This window comes from Rhinolophus sinicus, linkage group LG02, assembly GCF_036562045.2.
Source record: "Rhinolophus sinicus isolate RSC01 linkage group LG02, ASM3656204v1, whole genome shotgun sequence".
NCBI classification, from domain to species: Eukaryota; Metazoa; Chordata; class Mammalia; order Chiroptera; family Rhinolophidae; genus Rhinolophus; species Rhinolophus sinicus.
In genome coordinates this window covers 152,161,379-152,187,143 of record NC_133752.1, presented here as the reverse complement: position 1 = coordinate 152,187,143, position 25,765 = coordinate 152,161,379, and the positions used below count along the sequence as shown (strand labels likewise).

Genomic DNA, 25,765 nt, shown 5'->3' with positions numbered 1-25,765 from the left:
GGTTTCTCCACAACTACCACACCATAATCAGATGATTTTATTAATTCAGTAAATATTATTAAGTGCCCGGGCACTGTGATCTCATCTCATCTGATGCGTAAACATCCCCATGAGAGGATTTTTGTGCCCCTACTCTAAAGATGAGGCAACTGTGACTCAGATGAGTGGGGTAGCGAGCCCACACCCAGCCGGCTCCAAGCCTAGGGTCTTCCATGGTGCCACACAGTCCCAAGCAGGACCCCGTGGCTGGTATTTTTCTCTTTTTTGGTTCCACCTGTTGATTCACATAGCCCTTGCTGGAAAGTAATTTAGTGGTACCTTTGTGTTCTGTTTGGTTGTTTTTATGTGTGCGTGTATTTTAATTACTCTGAAAATGTGCTTGGGTAATTAGACAATGGATGAAAAGAAGAACATTGAAGAAACCCAGTGGTTTATTAGAAGAGTTGGAAAGAAGCAGGACTTTAAAATGTCACTGTTCATGGGGCATTGTGACTGTGGTCTGGCTGGAAGCTGCACACCCCTTAACTGTACTGGCAGCTCCTGCAATTACATCAGGGGCATTGAGGACATGAATGTCGTACCAGCCACATTTCCAGAAGGCCTGACTAATGAGTCCAGCTGCCACCATCGTATTTTGACACTATAAAATATCACACAGGCTTTCTTTCTGTCATACGAAATGCTCAACTATGCATGCTTCTTAAAAGTGCTTTATTATTAGATAGATTGCATGTTTAAGAACAATTTCTTGCATGAGAGGGTCAGGTAAAGTCCTTGGAAAATGTTTTATTAAACGAACCCGTAGAAATAAAAAAATGTACAAAATAATTATTATAGGAGACCTGTACAAATTATCTTTAATAATAGGAACTAATCCTGAAAATAATCTTGTGAGGAAGAGGGTTAAACGAGGTTACTTTTTGAGAATTGAGAACAATATTAGGTGTAGCTAGAACAAGAAGACAAAAATCACAAAGTTTTATGTGCTTTTCTAGAACCCAAGGAGTGGGTTTTCTAGAACCTCACCGTGTACTTATAAGTGAGGAACTTTTCCTGGTGTTCTCCTTCTATTTCTGATACGAAGCATAATGCCCTCAGATGTTGCCTTCTTCCATCTCTGCACCCCCTCCCTTTTGTGTTTCATTTAAATAGTCTGTAGTTAATATGCTCGCTATGTGGTGACTATGTATATGTAGTACTCACAATTGGGATCTGAGACAATTAGATGAAATGGAGCGTAAAATGGGCCTAAGGATTATAAAAACAAGTGTCATCTGAATTTAAACTCTGGAACATCCAACAGTCTATGTTTTACCTTAATGAATAAACTAGAATCGTTTAGTCCATGAGTAGCTTTTAGAATTTAGAATGTGAAAGTAATTAGATTTTCTTTCTTGAGGCATTTGCATATTCTTATTTTGGCCTGGGATGAGTTGTAGTGATAAAACATGCCAAGCTTATATAAAATATATGAGAAACGTTCCCAGTGTCTTAAGTGTTTTGATACCAAATCCAGCATGTACTGAAAACACAAATATAATGATCCCAAATCAATACACTATGTTGAATGTCTCAAAAAATTTACACTTAAGGAATCAATCCAAACCAAACAGAAACAAAACTCTTCTTTTTAAAGCGATTTTATAATTGCAAAATGATGACCCATGTTTGAGTGAGGCAAGTCCCTGTGAGCGGTCCAGAATACATTATATGAAGTTTAACAAAAGCATTCTTGCTCTTTCCATTATTGGCTTTGAGAAGACCAAATGGAAAACGGCTCTGTAGGACCATTCTTGGGACGGTGTCCCCTTCAGCTTGGACACCTCTGCATCCTTCTCAGAAACAAAAGAGCCCTCAGGTTAGGATCAATTTACTACGGAGGATGAAGTGAAGGAGAAATAACAAAAGTTGGCTGAGTATCATCTACATTCTAGGTACTCATTTTAGCCTCAGAAAAGTAGGTGCTGGTTTGCCATTCTGCATTTTCCATTGGAGCTCAAAGAAGATAAATATCTTCTCCAAAGTTACCCAACTACTATGCTGATTCCAAAGCTCCATGTTTTATCACTTTGTTTTTCCTAGAAAGCGCCATGATTTGCATCTCCTAGGGCCTCTCTAGTCCAACAAGCCTAAAATTTATTGCACTGACTCCTTAGAGGAAGAACAGCGTTTCCTCTGATGGCCCTTCCTGGATGTTGTGAGTGAAATGAGACGTCCTTGTTTGAGGATAATACTCTACTTCAGGCCTAGATTTAGTCAAAAATTCCCTTCTGAGTGTCTTTTTTATAATAATTTTTTATTTTTCAATTATAGTTGGCATACAATATTATACTAGTTTCAGGTGTAACCTTCTGAGTGTCGTAAGTCATGCATAATTTCTATTGTATAATATTTTTTGAGAAATTGATGTATTTAACAAGTAACTTGTGCACCTACTATGTACTAGGCAATGTGATATGTGCTAGGACCACAGACGTTATTAACCTGTTATAGTGGCGTGATGGATATCTGGATAGGGAGAGGGTGCACAGAGGAGGGAATGGCCACTTGCACCGTGGGGAGGGCCTCATAGGAGACCTGATGTTGAGATGAGTCTTGAGGGATGAGTGGAGTCGATTGAGAAAAAGGAGAAGGTGGGTAGGTGATACTAAGAGGGCACTCCAGGCCGATGGAGCAGCATGAGTGAAGGCACAGGATGCTGGGAGTGGCTCAACAAGGCTAGGGAAGAGGGTACAACAGGGAGCAGGCAAGAGGCAAGACAGCAGACCTAGGTCAGGGACAGACTCTGAAGGGCCTTACATGCCAAGCAACATATAGTCCCATCTTTATCTTATAGTTCATGGGGAGCCACTGAAAGGCTTTACCCAGGAATGGAACATGAGTCAATTGGCAATTGTAAAAGATTGCTTGTGCAAGGAGGTGGAGGGCTAGTTGAGGAGAACAAAATGTATAACAGAGAAACAAATCAGAGATGTTTTAATAGACAGGTGAGAGAGGACGAGGGCCTAAAGTAAGATGGCAATAGAATGGATACAGAGAAGAGAGTGGATTTGGAGCATAATGAGGTAGAACCAACTGGATATAGTCAAACACTGAATGTGCCATTTGGGGGAGGGGATGAGTCAAAGTTGACAATAGGGTCTTTCGGTTGAGTTGCTGAATGGTGGTGGTGACTTTTATCAAGATGGGGATTCCTGGAAGAGGAGCAGGGTGTGAAGGGAATTATGAGTTCATATTAGCATTACAAGTTTGACTTTGTAAATGAGGCAATTCAGACACATGAGTCACCCAGTAGAGATGTATAGAAGACAGTGGATATAAATGATTTGGAATTCAGTTGATAAGTCTAACAGGCTGAAGATACGGCATATGTTTAGTGGGTGAAACCATGATAGATCTGAATGAGCTTGCCGATAGGACACTTTTAGTGAGCAAAGTATCCCTACAGAGCTCTGGAGATGTAGCAACATTGAAAGGGTAGTCAAAGAAGAGGAATCTCAGAGAGAATGGTCAGAAGGTAAACGAAGTGATAGGCTACTATTATTTAAAATTAGATGATTAATGAGGACAGGAACACTGTAACTTTAATTCTAAATTAGTCACACAAAGCATTGACATATAAAAATGACACACTAGTGTGTACTTCAGGATCAAGGAGTTGATGTATTAACATCAATATCATTGTTATCTCTCAGATAGGAAATCAATCCAATTCTGGCTGACAAGAACCTTGTTTTCCATGTTCACAAACTTCTCTTATTTTTCCATAGAACCTGGTCATTTTTAACCTCATACCTGCTCATTGCTGTCTTTTCTAAATTCCCCATCCTGGAGTAGCAGTCTTGAGCGCTTTCTCCACTGCTGCTCTCATCGTCAGGTTCAGTGTTGACATTTCTCAGTTCCACGGGATCCATCTGGGCTGTCAGCGCTTTCTTGTCCACACACGAGCTCCTTCAGTGTAAACAATATACCGTACCTTCAGCTTAAGGTTCTTCCACTTTGCGTTGCTGTTCAGTACACTCTGTTCTGCAAACAGAACACAAAACCAATCATTACCATTTTCTTTAAATGAGATAAATGAATATGAAGCCCCTACTTTGTGTATGCTCCCTGTGAAAACATGGGGAGGAAGTAAACGCCTGAAAAATTCATATTCATATGTCCACAAAGGTGCCTTTACCCAAAACAGAAAAGAAATATGAAAGAGAAAAAATAAAATTCTTGGCAAATTGCCAAATCAGCCCATGTTTGTAGAGTATTTATGGCTATGAACAGAGGCAGGTGCTTTGCTAGTCACCATGGGAAGAAAAAAGATAACTCGTAAGACGTAGCAGCAGTTTTCAAGAAGCTTTCGGTATTTGTAAGCAGATTGCATGACTTAAAAGAAAAGGAGACAAAAATAAATTATTGACAAAAGATGTTCTGCCAACGCAGAATCTATCAATGTCTCTACTAGCAGCAACATACAAAAATTACCACTTTAATTTGCTAATTGTGCGTGAAAGAATTAACAGCACCAAAATGCTTGGTAACATGCATCATGGGGTACAATCAGGTCAGGGAGCTCCTTTCCAGGCCCTTGGATCATGAAGCCAAAGTTAAGAATAGTAACAAAAGGAAGTACACCTTCAAATCAGCGTCAGTCACCATCTATATAAAATTAAAATTCATTTTAATAACAAAAAGATCCAGTTTTTAGGTTCTGCTCACTTTTAATTCATTGGATCTCAGCACAAGCTATGTAACTTTTTTGGACCTCATTTTCCTCAACTATAAAGTGAAAAGGGGTGACTGGCATTGTGTAAAAATAAAAAATGCAACAAATTCATCATATCTTGTTGATACAATTTCTTCTGAAAGTTTCACTGATTAAAATTATTCACTTCTTGTTGAACCATTGTATTGGGAGAAATGTAATCACTCTTGGAAAGTGTGGTTCTGGAATGTACACTACCCATTTGGTAAAAAAAAAAGAATCCCGAGCAGGGAAATTAATATAAAAATTGCTCTAGAACTCATAAAATCCATAAATCCTCCGACAAATATGAAAAACAAAAAAATTCCTGGGACTGCTTACACAATCCAGTGCTACAAGCAGCACATCTGTGGAAGGCAACTCACACTTGAGGTGAGTTCACACTCCAAATTATGAAAATTACAAAGCACATATGGAAACTCAGGATGAGTAGGCATGAAAAATGATAAGATTCACAACCTGAGTAGCAACGCAATTTAAAAGGGACTTTAAAATTAACATAATAAAAAGTGATACAAAGATTCAAAATAATAAATAGCATCCATAAAATAAGAACATTATAAAAGACAAAGCTAGTTTGAAAAAGAGCCAAAAAAGGAATTACAAAAACAAAAAAATATAGTCATTGAAACACAGAAAACTCAGCCGAAGAAAGAGTAATGAAACTGGAAGATAGATCTGTGGATATCACTCACATTATATCAGAGATGAAGAAAGGAAAATATAAATTTAGGAGACATAGGGGGAAAATAAGAATCAGAATTTTAAACATATTCTAATGGTTATTCTAATGTGAGAGAATTGTGAGACGAGAGAGAAACAAAAATGGAAGGACATTGTCCAGAGAATTGGCAGAGAATTGTCCAGAACTGAAAAAAGATAGAGGTTCTCAGGATTTAAAAAATACACAGTACTTCAAACAGGAGGAATAAAAATGAATATATTCAGTAATACTGAATAAATAAGGGAGTGTAAGTGTGTAACATCAAAGATAAAGAGAAAAATCTTGAAAGCCAACAGAGAGAATAGAAATAAGACATGCATATGGTTAAAACAAAAAAAAAACAAAAAAGGAAACTTTTGTTAAATGAGTACAAAGCTTTCTCTCACACATCACACAGACCAGTTTCACTTCCCAGCAGCAACCACTAATGACAGTTTCTGTTTTTAGTTCTTCATTTAAAGTTGGTCACTCTAAATTTAAATTACTCACTAAAACATCTCTGACTTAGTTTATCAACTCACCTGGTACTTATGAAAGATAAGGAAATTAGCAGACTTTTTTCTATCCTTCCTTCCCACAAACTAATTGTTTTAGTTAATGAACTACTTGTACAATGTTGAGACTCATGGTATTTTCATACTATTATGTAAAACAAATTTCTTATAATTTTCTGTAAGTTGTTTCTAATCACAAAAAACCAAAAATCAGGACTTATACCTTATGATTGTGTAAATAATATGCCCCAAAGAACCAAGAGGTATGTTTGGCTACATAATAAATGAAATACAATCTTTCATTACTCAAACTTTGAAAGTGGATTTTCCATACATTTTTGTTATTTTATTAAATTTATTGGGGTGACAATTGTTAGTAAAATTACATAGATTTCAGGTGTACAATTCTGTATTACATCATCTATAAATCCCATTGTGTGTTCATCACCCAGAGTCAGTTCTCCTTCCATCACCATATATTCGATACATTTTTATCTTCTGAATGGTTTCTTCCTCCACCCTCTGGGTATACAGCTGTCAATGTTTCTTGAATGCCATCCCATCTTCTTTCTTCAATTTGTTTTGCATTATGCTGAAATACCACCTTGAATAACTCTTTTTTCACACAATGTGTCCATGTTTGTAAACAAAATTTCTAAGTTGTTTCAGGTTGGGAAATGCATTTACTTTGCCCTCAAATTTGGTTGATTGTTTGAATTCTAGATTCAAAATAATTTTCCTTCATAATGTTGAAGATATTTATCTCTTGACGTCTAGCTTCCACTGATGAGTCAGATTCTCATTTATTTTATTTTTCTTTCTGAAGGATTTTAGAATTTTTCTTGTTATCATTATCTGAAATTTCTCCAGAGTGGAACTAGATGTGAGTTGTTTTAAAAACTCATCTTACTCTGTATGTGGAGAGCCCATTCAATTAAAAGAGTCATATCTTTCTTCTGATCAGAAAAATATTGTATTTTAAAACAGCTATTCCCCTATATTTAATCCTTCTAAAACAGTTATTAGTATTAGACCTGTTAATCTATATTGCTAATGTTTTCTCTTTATTTTCTATTTCTTTGTCTTACTGTTCAATGTTCAGAGATATTTCCTTGATATCATGTCCAAAATACCAAATTTAATCTTCTGCTGTGTGATATGGTAATATCGTAAGAAATATATATTTGGTATTCATCCCCAGTTCCAGGCAGAGCTACTAATATGATAAAATTAATATTTAGTTTTTGTCCCCAGTTTCTGAAATAGTTCTGCAATGATAAAGGTGAAAGGATCATCTTTTGTGATTTATAACAAGCCCCTTTCAACCACACTTGAGTTTAAGTTATTGAGGTGACTTCTGGAAAGCCCCTAAAAATGGGAGCTGGTTGCCAGGGAAATCAACCATGTGATTAGAGGGTTGAAATTTTCAGCCCCACCTCCCAACCACGTGGGAGAGGGGAGGGGCTGGAGGGTAAGCTGATCACCAATGGTCAATGATTTAATCAATCATATCTAAATAATGAAGTCTCCATAAAGAATCCTAACCAAATTGGTGACCACATGGAGTTGGTGGGAGGGGGGCACTCCAGGAGATAGCATGGAACCTCTGCATCCCTTCCTTCATACTCTGCCCTATGGCATCTCTGCCATCTGGCTGTTTCTGAATTGTATTATTTTATAATAAACCAATAATCTGGTAAGTAAACTGTTTTTCCTGAGTTCTGTGAGCAATTCTAGCAAATTATTTAATCTGATTTATAGCTGGTTAGTCAGAAGTACAGGAAGTCTGGACTTGCATTTGCATTTGAATGGGGGCAATCTTGTGGGACTGAGCCCTTAACCTTTGGGATTTGACACTAGCACAGTAACTCCTGGTAGACAGTGTCAAAATTCAGTTGAATTGTAGGTTACCCAGCTGATATTGTGAATTGGTGGGTGTGGGGGGGAAATGGCACACATTTGGTATCAGAAGGAAGTATTGAGAGTAGCATAAAAAACATTGTTTCCTTTTAAATTATATCCATTTTATTTTTCAACCTGCCTATTAATTGTTTTTCACAATCATGTTTTTAATTTCTAATAATTTGTTCCTATCCTCTTCCTCTTTTTAAAATTTTACCTTTTTTGTTTTTTTTTCAGAAGCAATATTTTCTCAAATTTTCAAGAGCTCCTTTTGTTCCTTAGATTAAGTTGTTTTTTTCGTTTGTTTGTTTTTTTCCTGGAGTTATTCTGTTTGTTCATTTTGGCTCTTCTCTTTCATGCTGATGGTTTTCCTTAAGTTCTTGGTGATCCTAGATTGTGTGTTCATATTTATGAATAAAGAGTATATTGGTTAACTTACACAGCTAGTACTCAGGGTTTCTCTGAGTTTTGCAGGCCGTGTCACTGACAGGGTTCTCCCTTGTTGGTCCTGTATAAGTGGCTTCTCTGCAGTTGTCTGTGTGTGGAGCATCCGGGAGGAGCCCAATCCCAGACACAGCTGGCACTTGAGGAGAGAGAGTTTCCTCTGGCAGCAAAATGCTGTGGTATATTTTCCTCTTGGTGGAGATTCTATTCCTACTTGTTACCCCTCTTTGTTTGCTGTGAAGGCCCTAATTTCTATGAGTATTCTAGAGTCCATTCTCAGATTTTCTTTACAAACTCAATCACAGTCTTATCTTATAGGCAAAAGTGGCAGCGCAAACTGACCAGGATGTCTAAATTGAGGTTCCTTGGTGAATACATGGTCACTGGTTGTCCGTGATCCATGCCTTCTCTTTGCATATATTGACTTAACTGAACTGCTACCAGGCTCCCTCTGGTTGTTCCCTACAATTATCCTGGTTTACCCTGGTTATTTTTCTCTTTCACAGGTTTTTCCAGCCCTGCTGCTTTTTGGCTTCTAGGAATTTTTCAGAACTTCTCTTTGTTGATGATGGCGCTATTATATTTCAGAACTTTTGTGTTTTGTTTTATTTTTTTCTTTTAAAAAGTATTTTGTTTGACGTTTCATTGCTTGGATTCCTGAAGGCTAATTCCTAAGTCCCCCTTCTTCCAATCTTCTTCCAAGACGTTGTACACCAAGGACTCCTCACGTTACGTCTTTGGCGCAGGACTCTACTGTGGTCTCCAGTTCTATTGTTCCATGGCCTAACTGATGTAAGCACTTGCATATCTCAAAGGCAGTTTAAATTCAGTGTATCCAAAATTTAACTTGTGACAGTTCCCTCTTCTTCCAATATTTCCTATCCAAAAAATGTTGTCACTTTTTATCCAGCTACTCAGAGCAGAACTATCAGTCTTCTATTATAAATTTTTCTTTCTTACCCCTGGTGTCTAGTCTTTTACAAAGTTTGGTTGATTTTACAAGTAACTAAAGTATTTCTCAAATTAGTCTCGTTCCATTTCTTCCATCATCACTCATAGCCAAGCTACCATCATTTCTTACATTGTCAATTGTAACAATCCTAACTGATGTCCTAGAATCCTCTATTGCTTATCCCCACCACCAATTCATTTTCCACACAACAGCCAGAGTGAGCTTTTTAAAACAAAACTCCGATCATAGCATTCATTTGCTTAACACCCTTTAACGTGTTCTCTGTACTCTTAGGATAAAGTCTAAAATTCTCACCATGCCCACAAGGTTCTACGTAGCCCACCCACTTCTCTGGTCTCATCTCCATTCACACCCTCCCCGCCTGGTGTGGCTGCAGCAACCTAGCATTCTTGCATGTTCAGGCACTCCCTGTGTTCTCTACTACCTCAGGCCATTTGCACATTCCAGTGACAGCACCTGAAATGCTCTCCCCCTCGGCATGCCACACTTTCCTTAGTCAACCCCTCTAGGGGGTTACAGGAGTGTACATGTTGGCAGTCCTGGGGACTTCAGTAAAAATTTCTTGCACCTTGTGCTTATTCACAGGAACCTCATTGATTTCCATCACATTAAGCCATGCTAATCCCAGAATAATAATAATAATAATAATAATAATAATAAAAGAATATGAAACACTCATATGGCACTTACTACATGTCAGACACTATTATAAGGGCTTCATGTCTATCAACTTTTTAAATTCTCACAGCAGCCCTCTGATGTATGCAGGTACTATTTTTGTTCATATTCCCACTTTATCAGATGAGGTAATAGAGGCCCAGAGTGGTTAAGTAGCCTCCATGCTATGCCACCTGTGTACTGCCATCTCTGTTATAGAGAACTAAAGCCCGATGGGGAGCAGAAGCTCTGGCTTTGGCGATAAATAAAAGTGGGTATAAATCCTTGCCAGATTCACTATCGTCTTACTTTCTGTCTTCCCATATGTAAAATGAGGGTAATACCATTTACCGCAAAGCAGTCTCGTGCGGGTTTAAATGATATTTGAGTGTCAAAGTTTGGCATGTAGTTGGTTTTCAATACATTTAAATCCCTTTTCCCTCTTCAATAATCAGAATTTAATTGCTGTCTTTATCTGCATGTAAACATGTATAGTATTTTATATGCATATGTACACATGTATATAATGTATCTTAGGCAGTTATAAAAGAGAACTTTACAGTTCTCAAAACTCTCACAAACTCTGTAAACACGGTAGGTACCCCTTCACAAATAAGGAAATCAAGATGTAATATTATGCTATTTTATCACATATAAAACACTTATTCCGTTCTCTTTTGAAGATGATATGATATTAGGTTGGTGCAAAAGTAATTGCAGTTTTTACCAACCTATTAATACATCCCCTGAAGTATGAAACTGTGATTTAAGACCTCAGACCCTAATCCTTATTTTGGCCAAGGGACATCTCACATAAATTGAAACACATTTTCATAGATCATATCTTTAGCCCTGAAGATTCTATTCCTGATCTATTTTAAGGGAACAGCAACTAAACGCACAGCTTTAAAAAAACTTAAGAACATTAGGAGAAACTAGATACTGTGCATCATTTGCCTGCAGCAATAACTACATACTTGGAAGCATTTAGACTACATCATAATGGCTAAAATTTAATCATATGATTAATCACACTGTGCTACTTCAATGTAGAAGTATTTTACAGATGGTATTTACTCATTCAACAAATATTGAGACTGAAATGTGAGCTACACACTATGAAAGGTACAGCATGAATAAGACAGAATCCCTGCACCTGATGAACTCTGTGTAGTTAGAAAAACAGATTTTTGAACAAACTATTATAACTGACTTCACATTTTTACTTTTTTCTCTGAGTAAATACTTATTGAATTAATCAATGAATCACCACATAGGTAGGCTAGAAAAGAATGATGCTAGTGAACACTGTGATTGAAAAATATGATGTAATTATAGAATAGAGTAATATATTCTGTAAAATATATTACATAATATAAGTTTCACAGGCATAGAGTCTCCTGCTGCTCCCCATCTCAGTGCACAGCACCTCTATTCACCAATTGCTCACGAGCTGAATCTGACTGTCAGTATTGACACCTCCCGTTCTCTATCCTGAACCCCCCCTACCCAAATCTAATCTATCACCAAACCCTATCAGTCCTTCTTGCAATGCTTATTTAAAATTAATCTACTTCTCTCTCCATGACCATTATGTTATTCCAAATGACTACCTGCTAAAGGCCCTAAAATGATTTTCTCATCAGTTTTTAAAATAAAGTCAAGTTTCCTACTATGTTGTAAGACTCTACATACTTTAACCCAGACATAGCTCTTTAGTCCCCTATTGAATCGAACTAACGATATACTGGGCTTCTTTCAATTCTCCATTGCCTCCTCAGGATCTTTTGACATGCTGTTCCCTCTGCTTGGAATGCTCTTCCCCACATTCTTACTCCAAGCATCTCCCAAAGTTGACTAAAAGAATCTGAAGATCTTTAAATGCCACATGGTCAGAGAAGCTCCACATCTAAACTAGATCCTCCATTATATGTTCTTGTAGCACGTTCTCTTCTCCCTCCTGGTACTTGTCACACTTTGCACTTACATTATTAGTTGAGTGATTATTTGATAAATACCTGACTCTTCCACCAGGCAGAAAGCTTCAGGAAGGTAGAAACAATGCCAGATTTGTAGACTTTACATATTCCCAATATGTAGCACAGTGCCTACTGTGTTATATTCTACTAAGTGTTATTATATTCTATTAAGTGTTATATTCTACTAAGATCAATGCAACTTTATATGATCTCCTTTATAGATACAAGTATGCATTCTTGTTATTCCTTTATAAGTTAATATTTCAAAGTGAAATGGAAATGTTTCCGTCTGGTTACCAGAAGAAAGAACAGCTTTGTCGCACAATGAATGTTCCAAATTATTCTAAAAGAAAAAATCAAATTTGATTTGACAGAACTTTGTAGTCTAGCCTTTCTTTTCAATTAAGTTAAGTTTTCTGTGATACAAGGACATTTCACAGAAACAGACTGGCTGTTCCAGCGTGGTAGTCTTCTGCATTGTTGTTTCAATTCACTCATTCAGGAAGATGCAAAATCAAAACTTGAAACAAATGTACTTAGAGTACTATCACCATTAGAAGACTTTGTTTTATCACATTTAAGAGATTCCTAAATATCCTAACTAGTTGATTCCTTCTATCCAAAGTCTTGTTATTAAAAACTATAATGTCTTGTTCTTTGAATGGGTACCTAAGAAATTCAGGATACAAGGTTCTCAAAAAAGCAAATTTCTCAAATTTACTTTACTTATGTTGTTCAACTTCAAAGACATCAAATCTGGAAAGCAAAACTGTCCTTGACTCAAGAGGCAAAAGTTATGACCTTCCCTAGTTACTGCAAACATTTATTTTACCTGATAAGTAAAAGTGAAAAGGGAGCTAATATTGTCAGAGCATTTCCCACCATCCCTATCTGTTTCGTCTTTCATGCCAATTCAGTTCTGATTAATCTACTCCGAAATTTAGATTTAGTTAGCAGATAGACTCACATGTCATTCACCCTTCGGTTGAGCAAGCAGGAAGTAGCTGGTCATGCAACTTCTGAAAGCCAAATTATCTCGGATCCAAGGAACGATTTAAATCCACATCCAAAATATATCTGAGATAAATGAACATAGTTTTGGCAATGAAATCAATCTAGCAATAGCTGTTTGTTAAATTCTCATAAACAATTTTCTCAGCAATGCCATTCTAGTCACATATTGATAGATGGCTTGTTAGTCTCTGGCATGATTTCTCATAGAAATTAACTTCCATAAAAGCATTCACTACATTCAGTCTGAAATAGAAAAGAAATCATCAGTAACAGCAGAACTGTATTTACTTGACTACTCCCTTTTGCTGTGCTAATATCTTAGCATTTTCATTCCTCTCCTCTACTTAGACATAGCTTAGAAATAACATCTAGGGAGAACTAGAAAAGTTAAAATAAATAACCCTGTGCTGAGGTCTTTTCCCTTTGCTAAGAATGTTACATGATTGCTAATATAAGAATTAAAGCAACCATTTGATTGGTATAAAGGACTATTCATAAAATCTGAATGTTATTTTGCTTACAAACTTTCTAGCTCTGCTTTTAGAAGAAGACATAAAGTCTCTAGTTATCTTAAACACTAAGAAACATCTTAAATGCCTGCATAAATTTTAGTTTCTGTTTTCCCAAACAATAGTTAGTTTCCATAAATGTACAGGGATATGTAGCATAGATGTAACATAGTGAACTCTTTGTGCTACACACATATTTAATAACCTGTAATAAACTGCGGATACAGTACATTTCAAAATATCTTTATTCTATACAATCAATAGTGAACCACACCTAGAGTTGCTTTTTATTTCTGAAAATAAATTATTTCACTTTCTTTAAAGTAACTCATATATTCAAAATAATACTGTCAATAACCCGTAAAGCACACTGTATAACATAGTTAAATAAAACTCAAGAGTTTAGCCCTCAAAACTACACGTATCAGTACTTAAATATTACTGATATATTTCTTAGGAGTATACATATAAAGTCTTTCAAGAAAATCCCAAAGCATTATCTAAATATAAATCTGAATAACTGGAAGAGCTTGGCCTATAACATAAATGGAAATCTTTTCTAGAAAACACACCTAAATTTCTTTAGTTGGTCAAGATAAAACTTCCTTCAGCCACCAGTCCATGAATATGATATACATCATCAGTTCACGTGTTTTCTCACTGAGTTATAGAATACTCTTAGCTTTGTTATCATGTGGGCATTTAAGTAAAATCTTCAGTATATGCTCTATAAAATGCCCCAAATCAGGGAACCTAAATGCACTGAGAATTCTCCCCATCTGATTAATAAATTTCAGTAAAGCTCTAGTTTTTGATACTTGATTTCAATCCTTTAAAATCTAAAGCTGTGCTTATATTCTATTCAATTTCTCAGTTTCTTCTAGTAAATTTGCTCTAAAAATAGTCCATTAAAATGGCCACCCAAGAAGACAGAGTGAGACACAACATATTTTTTCATTTGACAATGACACAGCCTTGCACATCAGCTTCATAGAATGCTCCTTCTTTGATTAGTCTAACTTTTTGTGGGTGTTTTAGTTTTCAAGGTAAAGAAAATCTTTAATGTTATAACATTGAGAATGTGCTTTTTAAACTTTGTTTTTTTTTCTAAGACAAATTATGTCAACTCTTCACTCTATTAAGGAGATGTAAATAACTAAGTACTTGTTACCTGCAGGTTTTGCAATATTTTCTTTTCCTATTATCCACTGTCCTAATTTTATGCTCAAACCTAAAATTATCTGCAAAAGAAAACTGCAGTCAGGATCTGGGTAAATAATTTCAATGTCTGACATTATATTGAAATGATCTTTTTTTTCTAATGAGAAAAAATTACCCAAGTAGTAATTTTCAAACATTTTAATTTGTAATCAATAGTCAACACCATAAAAAGAAGAAAGGAAGCATTATTTTAACACTGCATATATTCATGTAAAAACAGATTTACCTTAATTATTTATCCAGTCCTGTGCAGTCTTTCTGGAATTGTTTGGGGTGGTAGAATCCTGAAACAGAGTTGACTTATATGGACCTTTGGGCATCTAGACAACAATTTAAAGACCAGTGGGCGTGAAGGAGACAAGCCAATCACCACCACCACCTTGCCCCAACACCTCCCTCTGTCCAAATTGCGTCAGCTCTTAAAAAAAAGAGAAGCTAAATCAGTTTACTGTTTTACATTTGGATTAAACATCGGTTACACCAATTTCTATTTGCTTTTAGAATTTGGCTTTTATACAACAAAATACTCATTTACTGAAAGTTCTACCTTGATTACTGTCATTCTGTATCCAGATTCTATAGGTTGGTTGAGTAATAAATCTAGAAATGTTAATTTTTCAAAAAGTTTATGAACTGAAGTCAAAGTAAAACAACAACATAATAATAGTTATTGAGTCAGACTGTTAAATGAATTATTATAATCAGAATGCCTAGAAAATATTTGTACAGCAGAAGAGTTACTTTCTTTTGAATTGATGACTTCTTTAGAGAGAATGTTATGGAATGACAAACACTTCAAATGGCACCAAGCTACTCAAGGTGCTGTGAGGTTGGAAATTACAAAGCCCTATCAGCCACTGCTACCATTGCAAAGGAACTGTGCTGAGTAAGCAAAACTCTGTTTGGAGTTTTTAACAAATTTTTAAACAGACATTTTCCTCCTTTCAAAAAACTCTACTTGGCTTTCCACATATCAGGGAAAGAATTAAAATGTTTTGGCAAATAATTTATTATGTCATGAAAAAGCATCACATAGACTTATTCTGAAAGTGAGGTGAGAAAAACAGATTAAAAATCAATCCAGAATCAAGGGTTCTTTGCCTTTTCAATATATTTTTACATATTGAAGATTTTAATATATTTTCAATTTTTAAAATTGAAAATTTATATATTGCAAATCAATTTTTATAGCATGAATGAGCAATCTGATAACTGATCAGAAGAAATGCTAGATTACAAAAGTTGTGTTAATTCCCTATTTCCAGAAAACACAGCTAAACATTGTTCTTCAAGAAAGAAATTCTTAAGTTGATACAAGATATTAGACATTAAACAAAATGTCCAATTAATGAGGTATCCCATTTCTCGTTTACTTTTCAAATGTGCCCATTTGGTCTATTAACTTCATTATGGTATATTTACTTTTATTTGCTTTTTAGTTAACTTGTTCTTTATTTTTCAGAGCTACCCTGTAGTTTTGTCCCTTATCATTTTAAAACCATTATGGTCTAGGGGAAAAAATGATAACAAATATTCTAACTTTAGTTTCAGGGAAATTTAAAGAATATATCTTTTCAAATAACTTCCATCATTTAATTGTGATCTTTCCAATTTAAGATTTCTTTCTGATTAAACAGTTACCAGATGAGTATAAGATTAAGCAAGCAAAAAAGTGAAATAATTGTAAGAAACTTAAATATTTGTATCCTAGTAAAATCCCATTTGATAATGGATCAACTGAAAAAGAATAAGTGTACTCCAAACTGTGAATTTCATGCTATGATATCTTCATATAAAATAGGATGGACATAAATGTATAAATACCTGAAGTTTTACCTCCTTAAAATTTTAAAGTTTTGGCTCCCCTATAGTTCTTATCTTCTTCAAGTGTTACTAAATAATTATAGTAAATTAACATGTTGGATTAAAATAAAAAGCACACATAAGAGACTTCCCTGAAGGGTCTTATCATGTTTCTTTTGAACCTACTCTAATTGCAAAATTCTTATCACAAAACCTTCCAGATTTTTGTTTAAAAAATCAAATATACGAAAACTAATTTGATAAAAGTTAGCTGAATTCAAATAGTTTAAGACCTTATTTGTTGTTTAAATGTTTTTTCCCTAAAGTATTTGACATGTTTAGACATGCCAAAATTAATGAAGAAATATGTGGTCTGGTTTTGACTAACTCACAGTGACTTTCCTTTCATAAGGTAAATACAGACTTAAACATTATAGTTTCATGTTCTGAATGTTTCTTAAAATCATACCATGATGTAATTTTATATACATTAGATAATAGGTCTATGCTCTTTTGATCTTTAAAACAAGGCAAATGCAACACATTCAGTTAGGTTCTCATTTGGTTCAAGTATCACTGTAGAAAGATATAATGGACCAGAATACGTACAGAGTTTACAAAATGAGTAAAATTAAAAATATGTGGGTAGTGAATAATGAAGCAAGTCTGAGCAATGAGATGACAAACACTTTAACTGATCCTACACATAAGGAATTCATATAAGTGCCACCAAGAACAGGTACATGAGACTTGGTCCAGAGGGGGCTGCAGGAGGATTGCAGGAGTAAGATATGCCTACATAAGGGGATATGTGGCTTTTCAGATTGTAATGTAATTTATGTTAGCAGGATTGCACAATATGCTCCAGGACTCCCAAAGAGTCCCCAAGGGCTGAGGCCATCCAAGAAAGCTTCAGGGAGCCCAGGGACCTTGAGGAAGGACTTAAAGTCCAGGTGAGATTCCAGTAGGTAGAGAGGAAAGGCAGAGGCATCCTGGATGAAAATGCAGACATATTAAAAATATATTCTGGCAACAGAGAGAATCAGTCTGGCTGCAGTGGAGACTTTCTGGAGAAAAACAGAACAGAACGTAATAGTGCAGACTGCAAAAGGCATTAAGTCTAGGAAACCCAGATTTTTAGTGGTGAGAATCTCTTGAAAGCATCTAAAGAAAAATCAGAAAATCATGAGGGAAAGAATGCAAATGGGATGATGGGATAGAGATGGAGGCCAGAACAAAGAGGATAGTGAGGAGGCTGACTAATAGTTTACCTGTCTGAGAATGAGGGCAGAAGAAAAGGCAGATGGAAAGAATCTGAATTGTGGTCAATGGTAGTTTGACTCTTTCTTGTACTACTGTTTCTATTTATCACTTTCACTAGCTAACAATACATGCTATAAATATTATGTGATCATTCTACGAGATACAGAAACTTACAATAAAATCTTCATTTTTCTTTGTATAGAGAAAGAGAATGTATGGTGATAGCTCATGCCCTTCAGCACCCCTTCCATCCGTCTGTGGCTATCGTTTTCAAATAGTACAGAGAAGGTCCTGGAATGTATATTCCAATATGTTTTCTATTGAAAGTACAAAATTGTTGCCTCAAAATAAATTAAGTGATTCAGATCATACCTACACATTAAAGTAGAATGTTTCTTGCCGATATTAAAAAACTATTGATTATTTTGTTTAAAATTTCTGCCTTTAACAATGTCCTCGAAGAGAAAACGCCAGCTGGATCGAGTCAAAATTGGTCAACAATTAAAAACAAGAATACCTTTAGCCAGACCATCATTTTGCAATGACACTGGGAAAGATAACCTCTTGTTCTCATCATGACTGAACACAAATTTCTAATTTTAGTCATAGGACAAAATAATACTTGGAAATAGAATCTGGTTATAGCCAAATTGAAAGAAGATGGGTAGAAACAGTGATGACTAAGAAGCCAAATTAATAATTTTGTTTGCCTTTATTTTTGCAATTAGTTGCTTTTCTTTGCTCCTGCTTCAATTTTCCTTTAGGTCATCTACCATTTTTTTTTTTCTTCTGTTTGTTTTTAACTTTTCTGTATTACACTGTTTTTATGATGCCTTATTCTCCTAGGAGATTTAGTTACCTTTGATCATTTTCAAGCTTTAGATTTAAAAACTCAAAATCTAATAAAGCAGATCAAGTCCCAACATAATACATCTGTCTTCATCTTATAGCCAATATTAGTGCTTTCAAATATGAAACAAAACATACTTATATTCATCCAGCTATTTTTTGTAGTATGGTAGGTAAATGTCTGACTTATCAAGTCATTCCTAAAAACGAAAGACAGTACAACTGCAGGTAAAACCAAGATTTTAATTACTTCTTTTTTAATGTAGGATTTATCCTTTGGCTTTTGGGTTTCAGGCTTACAGTGATGAAGAGAATTTGTGATCTTTTTTTGATGTCATGCTTTGGAACTCCAAATTTTTCATTTTATCTCTCTTAATACGAATATATGCACACAAACAAAAGAAGAAGAAGAAAAGGAGAAGGGGGAAGTGAAGGAGGAGGGAGAGGAGGGGAAAATTTGTACAAAAATGTTACACAAATCTTCCTAAATCATTGAAATAGCAGAATTCCGTGTTATTTTGAATGCGAGTTGAATACTTACACACTTGTGTTACATCCCTTGCAGAGTGATGAAAGCTTAGCTATGCTCTAAGCATCTCTCTTCATCGTTATATAATTCTTAATCTCAATTTACAGAATAAAAAATAAGGAATAAAAGAAGATAAAATTGAATATTACCCCAAAGAGCCACATACTAAATTAATTGTAAAGATAGAAGTAAAAATTAATAATTGTTTAACTCCCCTTCGGCAGAGCCTTTCAGATATCTATGGAACCTTAGGCCACTTCTATTTTTTGAGGCTCCAAATATATTTTTAAAAATCCAAAACAGGATTACTAAATTGTAGTACATTTTCAGCGTTTCTATTTAACAAAATAACACCTTACCACACACAACAATACAAATAACTTTATAAATAACCTCATTTGATGATACTTTCAAAAAGTCTAAATTTGGGACCCTCCTGAGCATGAGGCCCCAAAGAGCTTCCCTGCCCAGGCCTCTGGGAGAGGCCCTGCTTTTCTGTTCTAAAAACTTCCCTAACCAAGAGAAATGCAGTGACATGTGCTGAGACATTGCTTTTAGTTGATGGCATCCTGCTCTCTTTAGCCCTAGCCCAAACACCTTTATAGTTATACAATGGAGCATTCTGGAAATGTTTGAATAGTCAACTACTATGTTGCAAAATTAGCAAACAAGTTCAGTGCAGATTGACAAACATACTGACTTTGCCACAGACCTAAATAGAAAGTTCCTTTTAGCCTCAGCTGACAAAACAAACAAACAAACAAAGTAAAACAACAAAAAAAGAAAACAGAAGACAGCTCATGTTGATGATATTTTGTTCTCTGCTTTTCCCCCTTTCAAGCAACTCAAATCCTTCTGGTCAATTTCATTTCTTGATCCCACATTATTTCTTGAAATGATGCACAGAAAAGGGTATCACAAGTTCATTCCTGGCTTCTGCCTGAGCCGATAGACCGTGGTGAAGAAGGAAAACAAGATCTGTGAGGCTTAAAGCTGAATACAACTTAAATAATGTATTGAAATTCATAATATTAAATTAGAGCTTTTAAACTTGCTTTAATGAATGACTTCTTCCCGTTAAAATGCCTATTTGAGAAGATAACTACTGCTAAGAGATGTGTAATTATAATGATAATTATAATAACACTTCCTAAACAACTAAATTACCTTGTTAATTTAAGTTCTTTGTATAGAATGCAGTATTAATACAGTACTAGATTGAGTTGACTGCCTTTCTAATTCAATAATAGCAATATATGATTTAAAGAATTACATTCTTTTTGGGCCACAGCATATTCATTTCCATTGCTGTCTTTCAGATTCCCACTCATCCCTTTCCTTTGAAAGCAAATTCCCTACCAGAACAATGTTTGCATTTTGATTTTGTAATTTCATCAGTGAGTGATTGGACTCCGTAAACCTGTCATCTTGCTTGAATTTAAACCCCCAACAGTTTCTTGAGCTCTGATCCAATAGGCTGAGTGGCTAGACTGATATGACATAGGGGACAAGCGAGGGAGCTGAGCACTCAGCAGAATTTGTAATGGGGAGGGCTCTCCTAAAAGGTGATAGCACACATTATGCTGTAAGAGAATCAATGTCTCTAATAACAAAGGTTATGCTCAGGCTGGCCTCTTCAGTGAGCTATTCAGAATGTTGAAATAACACGTGCACGTCCACCATAAACTGTTCTTCAAAGGAATTGAAGATATATAATAGATAGTGACAGTGTTCCCTAACGGACTTTTTGGTGCCTGCAAAGAAGGATTTCCTGAGTCAGGTCTCCTCAGTGAAGGAGGAGGCAGGTTTCTGCCCGGGATGCTCTTCTTTTCTGCTGGGCTAGGAGCAACTCCAGGGTTGGGCTATGGTGCAGTAAGAGTCCCTAACAGGGTGCTTAGTAGCTGCTGTACCCATCCTCCGCTACGAGGGTTAGCAAGGGCAGATTAACTGAGCAGTTTGTTCTAGGGTTGCGTAAATTAGGAATTACAGTTCCTTAAGGGCTGGATATAAAGTTGGTAGCACTAGTCTTTCTTTAAATACAGGAAAGCTGACTCACAAAAAGTAAATGTCTTGACTTCATTCAGGAGGAGAGGAGGGACATTCGGCAGGTGGTATATTTTAGGATGTTTGGGTACAGATTCAAGTATGTCCACGCAGCCAGCTTAGATTAGTGGTTAAGTGATCTCTTTTGTCTGTTTTTCATGATTGATATTAGGCCAGGCCTAGTTCATAGTAGGTACTGTATAAATGTTGAATGAATGCAAGTCTTTATTAAAGGTACTGAGTCAATCTGTGCCTCCAAAACAATTCTTTAGAACTTATTTAAGGGTTGCAACAACAAATATTCTAATAAATACTCTAAGTGATGGATCCAGCCATATATTAAAATGCAGTAGTCCCTTCTTATGCTAAGAGCCAATTGTGAGACGGTAAAGTGAATGCTCATGATATATGCAAGGAGCCATTAGTCCACTTATAGAGAATTGCCTTACAGGAATACTAAGCAGTAATTACCAATCACGTGTTCAAAAAATATCCAAAGAATAATAAAGGCATGGCAAAATTATAGTAAGTTTTAAAAAGCAAGATACAACATTAGTAGTAATAAGATCCCTGTGTTGTTTTTAAAATTATGCATATAATATATAAAAACATTTGCAAAGGAAAAATGCCTGAAAGAACACATATCAAAGCATGAATAGTGGTTATTTCCAGATTGTGGAAATGTGGATCATTTTTATCTTTTCTCATCTATATTTGCCAACTAAACTTTAAAAAGTATAGATTACTTTCACTCTGAGAAAAACAATAAATGTTATTAAAAAACAAAGCAACAAAAACAAACAGTTCTTCTCTTAGGTTTTATAACAATAGATACTCAATCCCAGACATGAGCCACTAGCTAAATCTCTATTTTTAGTAAGAATATTTTGGGTGCTTGACTAGCAACAATCAACTTTCTTAAAAACATCTTCAATTCTGAGGGCACTTATGAGTTATTTAGAGTCTAGATAAAATTATGCATGTCCAGTTTGTTCTGGAATGATGGATTGTTTTTCCCCATCAGCACTCTAATAGATCTCAAAATATTGTTGAGAAAAATGGAGATTTTAAAAAATATTTGGAGCCTGAATATTTTTTCATAATGCTCTGAGATAGTCAATTTCTATTATACTGTAGCATAAGGAGTCACATTCATTTATTCATTCACTAAATATTATTGAACACCTATGTACCAACCTTTATGGTAGGGGCTAAGGCAAAAGAGACAATAAAAAAATAAGACACAATCTTTGCTTTCAAGAAGGCTTGATCTCTCAAGGGAATCCATTGCTTCCGTAGGTCACAATGCTACAATGTGGTGGGTAAAATGCCTGTGGGAACTGAGGGATAGGAGAAGTGTGGCACCCAACTCAGCTTCAAAAGTACAGGGAAGACTTACTGGGGAAGGTGACAGGTAGGCTCAGACTGAAAGAATAAACAGGAACTGGCCAGGAGCAATGGAGTGGGGAGCAGATGGAATGTTAGAGGGGCTGTATGAGCAAAAGCAAGGAAGAAAGAACACATAGCCACCTGGTGTTCCTGGAATGCTGAGAAATACAAGTGGAGAGGTCACTGGTGGGATCACAGGGCATTTGGGTGCCATGTCTTTTCTTTGTTCTATTCAGTTCAAGCGAGTTCATAATAAAGACCCACCCAATGATGCCACATAGAGCTCAAAATGTCAGATATGTGAAGGAATTGCGCTCTGTTAGAAATTGTAATAATCAATATTGCAAACAGTAAAACCACCAAGATAACAGGAGGCAATTCTTGCCTGCATTGAGTCGTTGGAGAACGTGTTTATGTGGGCTGGGGTCTCTACTTTGTGTTTGGACCATCAGGATTGTTGTATTATAATTTGGCTATGAACAGAAAAGTTCAGGTTCATGAGGAATTTTGCTTCATTAATGTAAAATATATGAAAAATAAGCTAATTTCAAGACTTACAGGAATTTTTAATTATAGAATTCTTGACTCTTTCTCTAGTCCTTCCTAGATGTTTGAAGATTACTTTTAAATTAGAATCTAAAGTTCAATATATTTAAACTTTTCTTAGTTATTTTAAAATACATCTAAGTAAAGATTGATACCTAATTATGAGTAATTTACTGAGTAATATTAAGGTCTTAATTTGCAAACATCTGTAGCCTCTAATTCTGTTTTATAATGTCCACTGTAATGTGATAAGTAACAATTGGAAAACTGGTATTTGCTATATAATGATGGGTGATTTTTACATACGCATAAGACAATCATATTGATGCACATAACTTTGCTTGTGCCCTTATCTAGAGTTTAAAAAGCTGAGGGCATTTTCTTTGAAGTTTGCTTAAGATTTTTGACACTAGCTTTTTCAGAGGAAGCCTGAGAGATCCCTCTTTCATCTTGAAACTGTCTCTATTCATCCCTTCTAATCTTCTGGCACCCAAAGGATCTAAACGGCTGAACATGGTCTTCCTTTGCTATGCTAACACTTAGCACATTGAATTTCTATTCCAGAGATTTGGATTCAGGTCCTAATTCCATCACTCACTAGCCACTGAACTATCAACAGTCTGATTAAACTCTCTGGGCCTTCATTTTCTCATTTATAAAAAGTATATAATTCCTGAGTTCAAACAAGACCATTGGGAGGAGCAAATTAATTTCATTCATTCATTTATTGAGACGTTGATCTACTGTGTGCCAAAAATACACTTATAAAGATGACAATAGGTCAAACTGGCAAAATAGTTATTTCTTTCTTTTGGACTACAAAACTTAGAAATGTAAATAGGTGGTAGATATACTTGCACAGTGTTCAAAGAAATAGCAATGTGGTTGTCTAATAGAGATGTGTTGGATAAATAATTCTGATACGTTGTCATAAAATTCTGATGCCAAATGTTTCAATTTAATTCTTTTCATAAAAAATTTCACCAAAGTTAAAAGGTGAACATTGGAATGAATTGTCTTTAGTCTTTTTTTTTCTTTCCCTTTCCTGTTGTCAGTCATCACTGAACATAGATTATGTGTCCCAACAGACGTCATGAGTGTCTCCATGTCTTTAGGCTTTCTTTCCATGTGCAAACATCTAGCTCTGTTTTTTTCCTGACTGGCCACAAGACTTAGAATAACAGGAGCTTTGTAGTTGATTTTATGTACACAAGAGTTCTGTCGGTATCTACATATATATTAAATTATGTATTACATGTTTCATACATGAGGAGAGAAATCTGCATACCTGTATCTATGTCTACATTTGTGTCTATTAGGAACCAGAGTGCTTCTTTTTTCCTATTTAAAGAAGCTCAGCTCTTACCCTTTGGTTCATAGGCTATGTTCCTATAAGTGCATTGTTGTTTTCTCACTGAAATTCTAAATTCTTCTATCAAATATGAGGCTGCTGTATGACATGGACAGCACACTGGAGTTCAAATTCAAGTATACAGATGTGATCCCCATTCTGCTGCCTATCGCTGAGAGACTTTAGCTAAGATAGAGTTCATTTCTCCCTCCTCTGTGCTACAGGCTTTGCTGTTGTGCTTCCATGCGGAACTAACATATTTTGTCTAGAGGTCTACCCTTCTAGATTTTGAAGTCCTCAGGAGCACACATTGTTTCTTATTCAGTATGGCATGAGGTCAACTAGTAGATTCTGGAGCTCAACTGCCTAGACTTAGTAAATCCGATTCCTGTCACTTATTAGCTGTCTGACTTTGGGGGACAGCTCCAGGCCTCAGTGTCCTCATCTATAAAAAGAAGATAATAATAGTGCTTACCTCAGACTGCTGTGATGAGGATTAACTAAGTTAATATTTACAGAGCATTTAGAAGAATTTCTGGCACATTAGTAAGCATTAAGTATTTATTACATGTGTGTATTTAAAGGATTGACTCCAAGTTCAAAACCTAATATGGTACCTACTTCATAAGTCTTTCTTGAGTAATTCAAGTCAGGTAAATATTCTGGAACTCAGTTTTATCTTTAAAACTGGGTCTAATAAAAACCATTATACAGTTATTGTGAGGGTTAAATGAGATCATGAATATTTAAGCATTATAAACATAAAAGGTATTTTTATTACTGTTCATTCATAAGGGTAATATGACAGCAAAATTGGTTATAAAAGTCAATTAGTTGCAACACCTTTGGCTTTGGAAGTGAATTGTCACTGTTCATTAGACCATTATTTCATTTGTTAAACTATTGATTAGTGCAGTAGAAAAGCTAGAAAACGACGGATTTTGACCCTGACCCATGGAATCTCTGAAAACAACCGTGTAATGACACATGGTTTGCAATATGTGTTTGTTTAACATTAACCAGCCTGTGAAGCTGACAGCACCATGGTCCATATTTACCCTGAACCTGTCCTCAGAGCCAGTGTTTAAACATGCAAATGTACTAGTAGATTTTGGGGAGTTCGTTTGGCTTTCTATGGGTTATTTTTCTTTTCAGTGAGATTGACAAAACATGAAGATTCAAAGATGTACCAAGATACATTTTCCAAATGTTAAAGTAAGTGATCTACATTTTGCTTACACTCTAGGATTTGAGACTGCTGGCATTTCAGTACTCATTCTCCCACTGACCAGCCACATAATGTTGGGCTAATCAGAGTG

General features: G+C 35.6%; 1 protein-coding gene and 1 long non-coding RNA gene across 5 annotated transcripts in view; one reads left to right on the top strand and one right to left on the bottom strand.

Moving 5' to 3' along the window:
* SLC38A4 (solute carrier family 38 member 4) overlaps positions 1-25,765 on the bottom strand; it is a 59,443-nt gene that overhangs the window by 23,171 nt on the left and 10,507 nt on the right. The window contains exons 2-4 of one of the 4 annotated variants that reach the window (XM_019748373.2): positions 14,900-14,957; positions 12,897-13,006; positions 3,796-4,026 (exon numbers count right to left, since the gene is read on the bottom strand). In XM_019748373.2, the coding sequence (XP_019603932.1) occupies positions 3,796-3,914 (119 nt within the window). In that variant the 5' untranslated portion in view covers positions 3,915-4,026; positions 12,897-13,006; positions 14,900-14,957. The remainder of the gene's footprint in view (positions 1-3,795; positions 4,027-12,896; positions 13,007-14,899; positions 14,958-25,765) is intronic. The other 3 variants (XM_019748374.2, XM_074325801.1, XM_019748377.2) reach the window with 3 other exon arrangements.
* Positions 1-25,765, top strand: part of LOC141570107 (uncharacterized) — a 252,531-nt gene that overhangs the window by 216,340 nt on the left and 10,426 nt on the right. The window lies entirely within an intron of this gene.